This window comes from Cheilinus undulatus, linkage group 3 (assembly GCF_018320785.1).
Source record: "Cheilinus undulatus linkage group 3, ASM1832078v1, whole genome shotgun sequence".
NCBI lineage: Eukaryota > Metazoa > Chordata > Actinopteri > Labriformes > Labridae > Cheilinus > Cheilinus undulatus.
In genome coordinates this window covers 35,638,722-35,649,779 of record NC_054867.1, presented here as the reverse complement: position 1 = coordinate 35,649,779, position 11,058 = coordinate 35,638,722, and the positions used below count along the sequence as shown (strand labels likewise).

Sequence of the window (11,058 nt, the reverse complement as noted above, 5' to 3'; positions counted from 1 at the left end):
TAAATCAAATTATCCCATAAAGGATGCAAATGTGCACAAACAGACATCATGTCTGCAATAAAATATGCATACAAGTCTAAACCATGTAGTTAACTTCTTAAATGACAGCACACGGAAATGATTTTTTGTTAAAACTCCTTAATCCTTATTTTTTTTTCTTAAGCAACTCTAGAAAATAACAACTAAATTGTATCATAATTTCACAGATTCATATATAATTTGGTTTAAATGAATTTTCATCCAACAGACAGCCCAGACATAAAAAAACCGAAGCTTTAGCCAGAGAAATCCCTGCAAATATATATAATAGACAATTTAAAAATTAGATTTTTATGTCAAATGCAGAAGGATCCTGTACAGTCTTACTGGAATGTTGCCAATTTGGCAACTTGAGGTCTGGGCCCCCTAATATGGACAGCAAAGAGACGACGGGTGTTAGATTCTGTCAACACGTAGATTTTTAAAATTAGATCTGAACATATTGATAGAAATCATGATAATGTCCTCCCTGGATATTTTGTACAACATTCTTTTAACAGCCCCTGTCCTGGACTGTTCTGTTTGGACTAGTGAAAGGGTGAGGATGGTACCATTAAAGATATCATCAGTACAAGGGTTGGAAATTCAGCCTGCCAATCATGTTTTTACCAGACATTTTATTTAAACTGGCAGAATAATGTAGTGATATATTACATTAGAATTAAGGCTTATAGCATTCAAGTAATAGACCATGTTATAAATGCTGAAACTATAACAGAAAAAAACTATCTTAGACTGTCTCATAAAAAGACAAATTCATTATTTTTCTTATTTTCGTTGATTGAATTGTGGTTGTTGAAAGCCTCCACTGCAGCTATGTCCTAAAAGCTTGATTTTACTGCAGGACCAAAAACAATTAACTTATTTTAAAAGTATACAAACTTCTATGAGGAGAATTGCTCTTCAAAATTAAACAGAACAAGTAAAAGACTGTGACTCAAATTACATTGTTTTCTGTCACTCATCACCCTGCTGCATTACGTTTATTAACCTTCCTACCATGGCTGTTTCCCTGAGAAAATTCACCTGCCACTGCACAAAAACACCAGCATTGGTGCTCAGAAATCTGATTAATGAAACTTGAACGGGGTAAAGCTTCTAATGAAAGAAATCAAATTTGATTTTGATTTTGTAACAGCAATGAAACACATCTCTTTTTTTGGATTCATGCATTTCTAAAGTATAAGTGTGGTGAGGTCTTTAAGAAAAGAAAGGTTTAGAAGCGCTGCCTTAAAACCAATTCCCATCTGCAGCACACATTTACATGCACTGTAAAACTGAACAAGTTAAATATACCAAAATATTTAATGGAACTGATCACATCAAAAATATTAAGCAGTGGAAGTACATTGTTGAGTCGATTCAAGTTAAAATATATAATTTACACTTCAATACCTGATGAGTCAAAAAAACTAATTAAAGGTAAGGGATTATATAAAAAAATTAAGTAACTGCAAAAGCTGTATTTGTTAAGTAGCAGGTACTTTGCAATTTTAATTGATATTAACTCAGGTTTACTCCTACATTTATGTTTGGTTAACTGTTTTAAGTTCAACTACATATTGGAAACTTTCCTACAATTCAAAATTCTGTTTATATGAAACAACAAGTTTAAATACTTGTCTTAAAGCTGTATATTTTTATGCCTTATTTCTGTCACATACTTTCATCTTGAACATCTATTTCACTTTCTGTATACTAATATGACTACAAGTGTCAATGACTAAAAGGGGGGAGGAAGTTGTCTTCTAACATGTTCAGTTGTGCCACACAGGTGGGATTTGTCTGACTAAGTCAGTAACTTTACTCATGGTGCAAAAGGGTATAATGCCAAAAGGCATTCTGGGAAAACTTTGCAAATTAAAGCTGCAGTAAGCGATTTAGTTTTAGTGTCGTATGCCCACAAAACAACACAAGCTGTCAGGGTCTAGTTATTGAAGCCATCTAAAAGAATAACACACTTCTGCAGCGCCTCCTCGCGCTGCATTCTCACTTGAGGAAAACCAGCAAGGGATGATGCTCCAGCCAATGAGGAGGCTCGTAGTCGCAGCCAATCACGGCTCAGGACAGAGGGAGCATTCCTATTGGCCGCTGTAGTGGTGTGCGCTTGCGCCTCAGCTCAGTGAGAAGTTGATAAAATGGCGGAGTTACCAGCGGTGTTCGGTTCTATGTAGAATTTGTTCATGGTGAGGCGAAGTGTTTTCTAACCTGTAATTTGGCCACTGATTTTAGTGAAAAATGGAGCAAAATCACTCCACGAGAGCTTTGCCACTGTCAGTATTCGATTCAGCGGACATGCACATCCGCAAGGAGGTATGTGAGAAGAGGGGTGGAGCTCAAACATGAAGAAGAACAGGAAGGGAGGGGGAGTAGAGTTGATTCTGCACGGTTCTCATTGAATGTTACACACTCAAGCTTTAAGGAATGATTGTCAAATATTCTGACTACAGTTACAAAAAAATATTTACAGTGATTGCCTGTTGTTTAATTAAAACTAAAAATGTGCTGAATCAGGTCATAAATCAGGTCAAAAATAGAGCTTAAGTAGCTATTTGGAATTTTTTTTAGTTCAGACAACTCAATTTCTTTAACAACCTCTACTGTTCAGTCTTACGTTGTGTAAAAACACAAACACTATAAAATAGCACTGAATAAAATAGACGACAAAACACAAATCAACACATTGGCATGTGCAACAAAATATGTAAGGTCATAGCAGTGAGGTGAGTTTTGTTTTAAAGTGGTTACAAAAATTAAGCCAAATATCAGAATAAAAACCAGACAAATGGCTGAATCAGTTTTGGATCTTTAATTGATAACAGTTACGCCAGTGTTACAGTAAACACACCAACAGGCTGAAGGTAGTAAATACCAGTACAAGTTTCCCACTACTCTAATACTTCATACAGCAGAATAAATTATACCATGATAATATACACACATGCGGAACAGAAGAAGGAGTCAAAGCAAAGCACAGATGTCAGAAAGCAACTAAACAGGTTAAGAGTCAAACAGACGAGGAGGAGAGAGGAGGGACAGGAGCTTTAAATATCCAAATGTTTACTGACGCAAGTGTTAGAAATGGTTTTGATACACTAAAGACGATTCTAAAATTCTTCCTTTTTAAAATATACACGAGTGAGGCGTCTAAGGGGAGGGAGAGCAGCTCGGATCGCTGCCATTTCAGTGCGGAGTCAGCGTTAACTTTTTTTCTCTCTCTCCTGGAGTCTCATTGGTCCATCAAACGTGACTTAAGTCAGTTTCCCAGAGTGGAGAGGACTTCTCCTCCATCATCATCCTCATTGTGCTTGTGAACCGGTGGTGAACTCTCACAGCAAAGTCTCAGAGAGTCTGCACGTTTAGAACCAGTCTGTAAGATCAGGTGGGCGGACACATCCTCGAAATACACAAGAGGACGCCTCAGTGAAGCACCTTTTAAATATACACCAGTCCTGTGTGGTCCATGGAGCTGTTTTTTAGCTCAGTTGTCCTCTTTTTACACTTTTTAATGGAATTATTTTTACTAATTTATACAAATTCATTCTTACCTGGGCCCAAAAACAAAAACTTTTGGTCAAATCAAGATTTAAATACAATTTAAACAAAAAATGAACAAAAAACAAGCCAAACTCAAACATATACTTCCACAACGATCCCTCACGTACCTACCACTCAACATAAGTTTTGTTTTAGTATAAAACATACTCTTTATAAACAGACAATACACAATCTGCCCAGCTACTGTACATGGTTTAGGTTTTAAAAGGTGACTAAGGACCGAAGCATCGCCACATGGATGCTGATTTTAGGGAAAGAAAGAAATAAAACATATCTCAGGGGAACAGCTTGTCCTGGATCGTGTCAAAAGTCAACTATGAGTGCTACACAAATGTCTCATATCTTCTATTCTTTAAGTTTTTTCTCATTTTTGTACATTTCCATGAGGATTAGAGGTCTAAAACAAGAGTGGGGGGCCAATCAGCCGTGTTACCTGTGCCCTTTCACATCTGACTGGATTATGAGATTTTCCACAGTGCATGTGAATGGAACAGCTTGTGTACTTCTTAATCTCATAACAGAGAGTGCTGGAATGCTTGCAGACGCAGGAATGTTTCGAGGAATGCTTATTCAGTCAGAAAGAGTGGAAGGTGCATTTACAAAATGTGCTAATCAGGCTCTAAAAACAGAAATACTGGCTAGTAATAGAGAAGGGTCACTGTGAATTAGCGCTGACATTATTTTCTTGTGATATAATCTGCTTTAAAGTCACACAGGGTTTCCCAGCAGATGGGATTTAGCGGGGAGGGGGAGGATTGAGTTAGCCCTCCTTGGCAAGGTCCATATTTCTAAACAAAATACATTAATTTCCCCAATCCTGTTTTTGCAAACAATGCCCCCTTCCCAGTGGACCACGGCTAAGGATGGGGTGGAGGTTAGAAGGGGAAAGCTATTGGCGGCCAAAAACGCTGCTTTAATTCCCTGCAGAATCCATCCAGCCAGACTTCCCACCGAGTGGCCAAGTTCTTTAGGAATGTCAAGACGAAATATGAAAGTGGGAAGGTCAAACCGCTCACGAACATTAGAGCTCAGGGAACAGGCAGAAGAGCAGCAGCTTGGAAAACAATCATCCTCTCTCTCTTGTGAGACTCTGCCGACACGCTAAAAAAAAAAAAAAAAAAAACATGCACACGCAACAGACACTCACACCCCCGTCTCATCCACACTGTTTTACAAACTGACATCTAACAGGGAAAAAGAGATACGAGTGGAATCAAAGAACAACATAAATCACATTAACCATAATCATATAACAGCAACAATAATCTTAACAATATCAAAAAGGAACAAGAAGAGGCGTTCAAATGATATTGGCTTTGTTAACTACTATGAACAGCAAGGTCAAAGTACATGTTGTTGATGGCTCTGAATGTGTGCTGGACTGCAGCCATGATAAAGAGGGAGCCGGGCCAGTGTGGCCGACGATCTCAGGGTGCTTCAGGGTTCCTGTCTGTTTTTGAGCTTGGGTGGGAGCACAGGAAGCAGGCAGAGACACTGGAAAAGAAAAGGGGTGCAGAGCCGCCTGGTGGTCGACGATGGCGTGAAAAAGGTTGCCTCGTCACACCCGTAAAGCGTCACTTTCTGCTGCATGTCTGTGCGCTGATGTTATGGAGCCGGAGTCCAGACCTGATGGAGCATGGAGGAAAGTGGTGCATGATGGGCGTCTTCAGTAGGCCTGTCCTGTCTCCACCTGTAGAAGCCCCAGCACGGCCGAGTGGTCCCCAAGTTTCATCCTCCTCTGGGTGGACAAGCTGACGTTCTTGGCCAGGTAGTCAACAGCAGCTATATGAAAGAGATTTAAAAAAAAACACATCAGACAGGTGGTTGATTCCTGACATACATGTCCCATTCAGTCTCATTTCACTCCTCTGATTAAGGCTGAAATAAGTTGTGGCAGAAGCGAGTGAGTCAAATAAAAAACAATTCATGCGGAGAGAGTGAAGGATAAAAACCCCTCCCATGTCCCCTTGTCTGAGGTTGGCACGCTGCTGGCACGGAGCATGTGCATCCTGCTAAAAGTCTCTGCGCTGTCACTCACACGGCTCCCCGTGTGTGTTCTGTGTGCCAGTCTTCATTACACTTGGCATCTCTGATTTCATGCCCTCCACACTCCACATGGCCGATCATTTTCATCGTCAGACAGCAGCTCTCTCCTCTCTCCTCCATTCATTACCCATCGACTGTGCTCAATCACCATCTTAATTAACCTCACATCAGCTCACATCCGCGTTGCCTTCACTTCCTCACTGCTGCTGACAAAAACACGCCGCACATCCACACGGCCAGCAGATCTGCCAGTGCATTCAAACGCAAACATTCTATATAAAAAGAGAAATAAAGCTTCACAACAGATCAGAACTGCTCATAAACACAAACAAATGTTAGCTCTCCGCTTTGCTTGTTGGGGAAGTGAGCTTCATTTTACCTCTTATGAATGGCTGTGACAGCATCAGTCAATTATGCTAATCTAATAAAGCAAACTCTTTCCTGCCCCGAGGCTGCCTATGTGTGCGTATATCAGTGTGTGTGATGGAGAACAGAGAGAAAGAGAGAGAGAGAGGTGGGCAAGAGGACACTGTGGCCCCTGAGGGTGTGCCGTTACTTTGAAGTGGCCCTCTCCTCTTTCCCATCCAAGTGGAGTGGGGTGTGACTAAGGCAGCTCTCGAGGAGGATGGTTGGTGATGTTAGTGGTGGTGTTGGTGCGGGGAGGGGGTCTTTATCAAGAGCACGTGTCTGTCTCCACCAACAAGGGTTACAGAGGTCAGGAGGCTCTACTGCCTGGGAGTTGGGCATCACTTCACAGGCTTTTTAGAGAAATGAAGACGACTTAAGAGGAGGATGAAGAAGAGCTAAATGCTGCTGTTTGAGAACACAAAGAGAAACGCTGGAGCTGCTCAGTATAGAGTTTCTAGTTTCTAGGGTTGTCACAACGGCAGAATTTAACATGATACTAGTAAAAATCTAACAATATCCACACCTGTTTGATACAAAATACAACCAAATTTGAAATCCTAGGTACAAAGGATTATTAGGACCAATCAAAGGCAGAACTATTTCTACATTTCTGAGAAAAAACTTGACATTTTTGAGCTTATAAAATCATAAATTTACAAGAACCCAAACCTAGACTTTTTATTTTCATAAGTCATAAATTTTACAACCTTTTTTTTTTTTTTTTTTACAACTTTACAAACTTGTAAGTTTATAAAGCTCAAAATTACAGCATTATAAAATTGTAAATTTACGAGAAACATTACTCAGAATACTGTTCAGATCGGTCATCTCCAGGATGCTGATGCTCAAGCGGTTAGGTTGCGCCCCACATACAGTGCTTAACAAATTTATTAGACCACCTGTCATATTTGTCTCAGAGGCCATCCAGCATCATAAAGTGCTTTAATGCGGATTCTTTCATTTTCAGTGAGCTCTCCACGTTTTACCATTTTGAACAGGAGTGAGGGATTTCAAACTGAATTCACCCAAATTTGAGCCGGCTCACTGGGCTTCTCTGAGAAGTCAGAAATTAATCAAGCATAACATTCAACCACTAAAACTCAATTTTTCTGTTCAGGAATGCAAGTAAATAACTATAATTTGACATATTAATCAAGAAATATTAATGTGATTTACTTTTTTTTCAGTTTTTTTGTAAATCAGTACATTTGAAAATTCATGGATAACAATAATAATTATATTTTAGCATTAAAAATATCATTTTGGTTAAAGAGCTTCTACATATTGGTGTATTAACCATTGCAGAAACATAAAAAATGATTTTGGTAATTACCAATGCTGTTAATTTAGGGCAGCTGTGGCATAAACCTTACTTTGGTTAGGGTTAGGGTGGTCTAATAAATTTGTTAAACACTATACATGGGTGGTCTAGGTCAGAGTCTGGCCTGCGGCTTCTTTCCTGCATTTCTCTTTCCCAATATTTTGTTAATCTCCAATTCTATCCGCTGTTCTCCTCCCTGATAAGTTCTAAAAGGCCCAAAAAATACATTTAAAAAAGACAAGAAAATATGGAGGGTTTTTTTTGTGTAAATTCACAACTTCTAAAACTGGAAAAATTAATATTTTTTTCTTGAAAATATACAGCTTCATATACTCAAAAACTAAGCTTGGTTTCTTATAAATTTACAGCTTCATACTCTCAACCGTCTTTCTTTTTTCCTCAAAATGTAAGGGTTCTCTTTATTTGTAACATTTTTTTAGAGTGGACATAATACACCGTCGTGCCCAGGCACCCAAGATTGTGTAATTTCTCTTTTTCAGTTTTTTTAAAGAAAAAAACCCAACGCTGTCCAACTTGCAATACAGATGTTATTCATTTGCAGCATTTTGGTACCAAACCGTCATCAGTCAAACAGTTTGTCAAAAAGGGCCAGACATAGTTCATCTATTCAGGAAGCACTAAGTTTGGTGGTCATAAATAGTATGATTAACTTGAATTATAAACTATCACAGTAAAACTGAGCAGTAAAAGGTGGTTAAGAAATGAGTTGTGTAAAGTAAAAAATCCAAACAGCTTCCAAAAAAGCTCTAGTTTTATGAGTTGATAGAACTCACTATTAGTTTTCAATTAACAGTGCTCAAACAAATTAAGTATTTTTTGTCATTGTACTCAAATTATTTGACTATCATCCCTTAATCTGCAGTTAGCCAGAATGCCTTTGAGCAGTAAGACTGTTTGCACCATGAGTGAAGTTACCAACTGAGTTAAAGAGGTCCCACCTATGGGGGAATGTTAATGTTGAGTGGATGGCTTGAACTTGATGAGACATCAGCTACCTTAGGTGGAATTGTAACTTAAAATGTCTTTTAAAAAGCAATACTTTTTCAGTTATAACCACTTAAATTTCTCAAGGTAATCAGCTATCTATAATATTTTGAGCACTATGAACTTATAAGGGTTTATAGTGCATTAAAAATGATTGAATCAGAAGTATTGAACCCTTGAAGTAATTGATGCAAACTCAGATTAACATTTAAATCTCAGTATTGCACACTTAAAATAATGAAGTTAGCATCAGTATTTATTCCTCAGAAATATGAAGTTAGTGTGATTGCATTGAAATGAAAATAAAACAAGTTTAGCTGCCTTTCATCACATTTGCTCTCTCAGTCACTTTGCTGAAATTTGCTTTTTATTTTGTTAATTTGCCAACAGAGATCTGACGTAGATCATGGTGAAATTTTTTCAGGTGTGTGGCCACTTACTGTTTAAGATGTCCTGCTCCTTTTGACAAACTGTTTGGCTGATAAAGGTCTAGTACTGAAACATTGCAAAAAAATAAAGTTTCTATTGCAAGTTGGACAGTGTGTGGTAGTTTTCTTTGGGGTTTGTTAGATGTTTTCCTCCAACATACCTGTCTTAAGAAAAAGCTGTGCAAAACACTTTTTCATTGTTTTTTAGTTGTCAAAAATTATGCCAAAACTCCCAAGAACAGGCTAAATTGCCAAAATTGTCAATGTATTTGTTGAATTTAGTCAGAGTGCAGGAGTTTGGTTGCGAGTTTTGATGAATTCACTCCTCTCCTTAGCGCCTGTCTGAAGACATGGGTGCACCTTTTTTGGTGAGTTTTGGTACTTTTTAGTACTTGTTTTCATTAAAATAACATGGATTAAATTGTTAAAAAAATGTGGTACTGAAAAATACTGAGGTATTGAGAATTTTGACAATCTTAACATTTACAGTATCAGCTCAGCATATCACATGTGTGTGGGGTTTTGGATTGCAGATATGCTAGTCAATACCAGATTCAATATTTGAACCAGTTATCTTTAAGATAAAGTGGTTTCAGCTAAATTAATGCATACATATCAGTGAGTCCATTTGTGATGTCCACCCATATGAATTATTTCTAACTGGACTGGTATCTGTGTGGGAGTGGGTATTAGCCGTACTGATGCCTAGCTACCAGAGGCTGCATCACAGAAAAATCAGATCATCCTTACTTAACCCCAAAACTAAAGCCAATCACAAAAACACGAGTGTTACTTCAGGGTTCACTCACTCTGTCCATACTGGCTGTACTGGTAGCCCGCAGTGACGGGGTCCACACTGTAGCTGGTGGCGCTGTAGGTGGGGGGGCAGTAGGACTGAGAGGAGGCCAGGCTGTCCACGCTCTTAATGGTGTCGGAGCGCTGGCTGCAGCTGGCCGAGATGGGGTTGGAGCTCTCCAGGCTGCTGTGCAGGGGGGAAATGGAGAAGTCGTGCTGGGGCTGGGAGGGCACGGCGCTGGGGTTGCTCAGGATGCTCATCACCTGGGGGGAAGGAGGGGGGAGTGGAGGATGTTAGAAATTTGGAAAATTGAGGATCAAAGCATTGACAGAGTTGAGGGAAAGTACTTTTTCCCTGCAAATATAGAGCCATCCCAGCTCTTCACGGTGAAGATGCCAATAGAAATATGCCATTTCAACTTTGAAATAGGGAATGGGAAAACTTCCCCCATCTTTTTTTTTTTAAAGAGCAGGGGGAAGGATACAAGGAGGGTGATGAGGTTAGAAAAAGGAGAAAGGGAACAAGGGAGACTGTTTCCATTAGCTGGCGCTGCCAGTAAGTGTTCTGCTGTGGGACAGAAGGGTCCCAGGGTGATAATAGACCCACCATCCGTGCCAGACAGCCCCTGTCCCGGAGCCTGAGGCCTGAGCCCGAGCCTACAGCACAACAAGCACCAAGGGAGTCCCTAATCCCTCGCCCCAGCCTACCCATCTCATGAATAGTAATGGAGTTGGAACTGGTAAATGATCCCCTCAGATCCCCACACAAAGTAGGCTCCACAAACCTCACTGAGGGGCCCGCTGATACTGCAGGTTGAGGCTGGCCTGAATATCACAGTGTGTATATTATTCATAGTGCATAAAAGCTTCCAATTCAATATTCTAGATTAATGTAATAGCATGTGACACTCGTCAGAAGAAGGTCTCAAAATATGTTAAAATGGAAGAGATTACCTCTAGTGCTACTCCAGTCTGAAGCGCGGCGGCCCAGAACACTGTGAAAAATTTTGTTTTCTTATGCTGCGAGTTTCTTTAAGTGAAAAAGGAAAGTGGTGTGTCTGTGAGTGTGTGTGGAAGGGGGTGGTTAAAAAAAGGGGGAATTGTCCCACACATGCTTCTCCTCTATAGCAGGGCCAGCTTCCCCTCAACATCAGGTTCATGTTGAGTTTTGCTATGCTGCACTGGCCTTTGGCCCCTCGGCTGCTAAACCAATTAGCCCATCATGGAGGTGGTTACACAGGGGTGATATATACACGCACACATATGTTTGCATGCATGAGCCCACACATGCATGCGCACTTGCACGCTGCAAACATGGAGGCAGACAAACAGTCCACAATGAAGCCAGGAATAACCCACTGAGGGAAAATTAACCCAATTCTGCAAATTAATCAAATCTTTTTTAGAATAAAAGCCTCCCAGGAAATATAAAGCAGCACATCAGAAACATAAAAGCTG

General features: G+C 39.8%; 1 protein-coding gene across 2 annotated transcripts in view; it reads right to left on the bottom strand.

Annotated features, from left to right (window-relative positions):
* Positions 1-2,898: 2,898 nt before the first annotated feature.
* Positions 2,899-11,058, bottom strand: part of pax7a (paired box 7a) — a 70,285-nt gene continuing 62,125 nt past the window's right edge. For both annotated transcript variants that reach the window (XM_041783940.1, XM_041783941.1), the window contains exons 8-9: positions 9,615-9,864; positions 2,899-5,379 (exon numbers count right to left, since the gene is read on the bottom strand). In XM_041783940.1, coding sequence (XP_041639874.1) covers positions 5,264-5,379; positions 9,615-9,864 — 366 coding nt within the window. In that variant the 3' untranslated portion in view covers positions 2,899-5,263. The remainder of the gene's footprint in view (positions 5,380-9,614; positions 9,865-11,058) is intronic.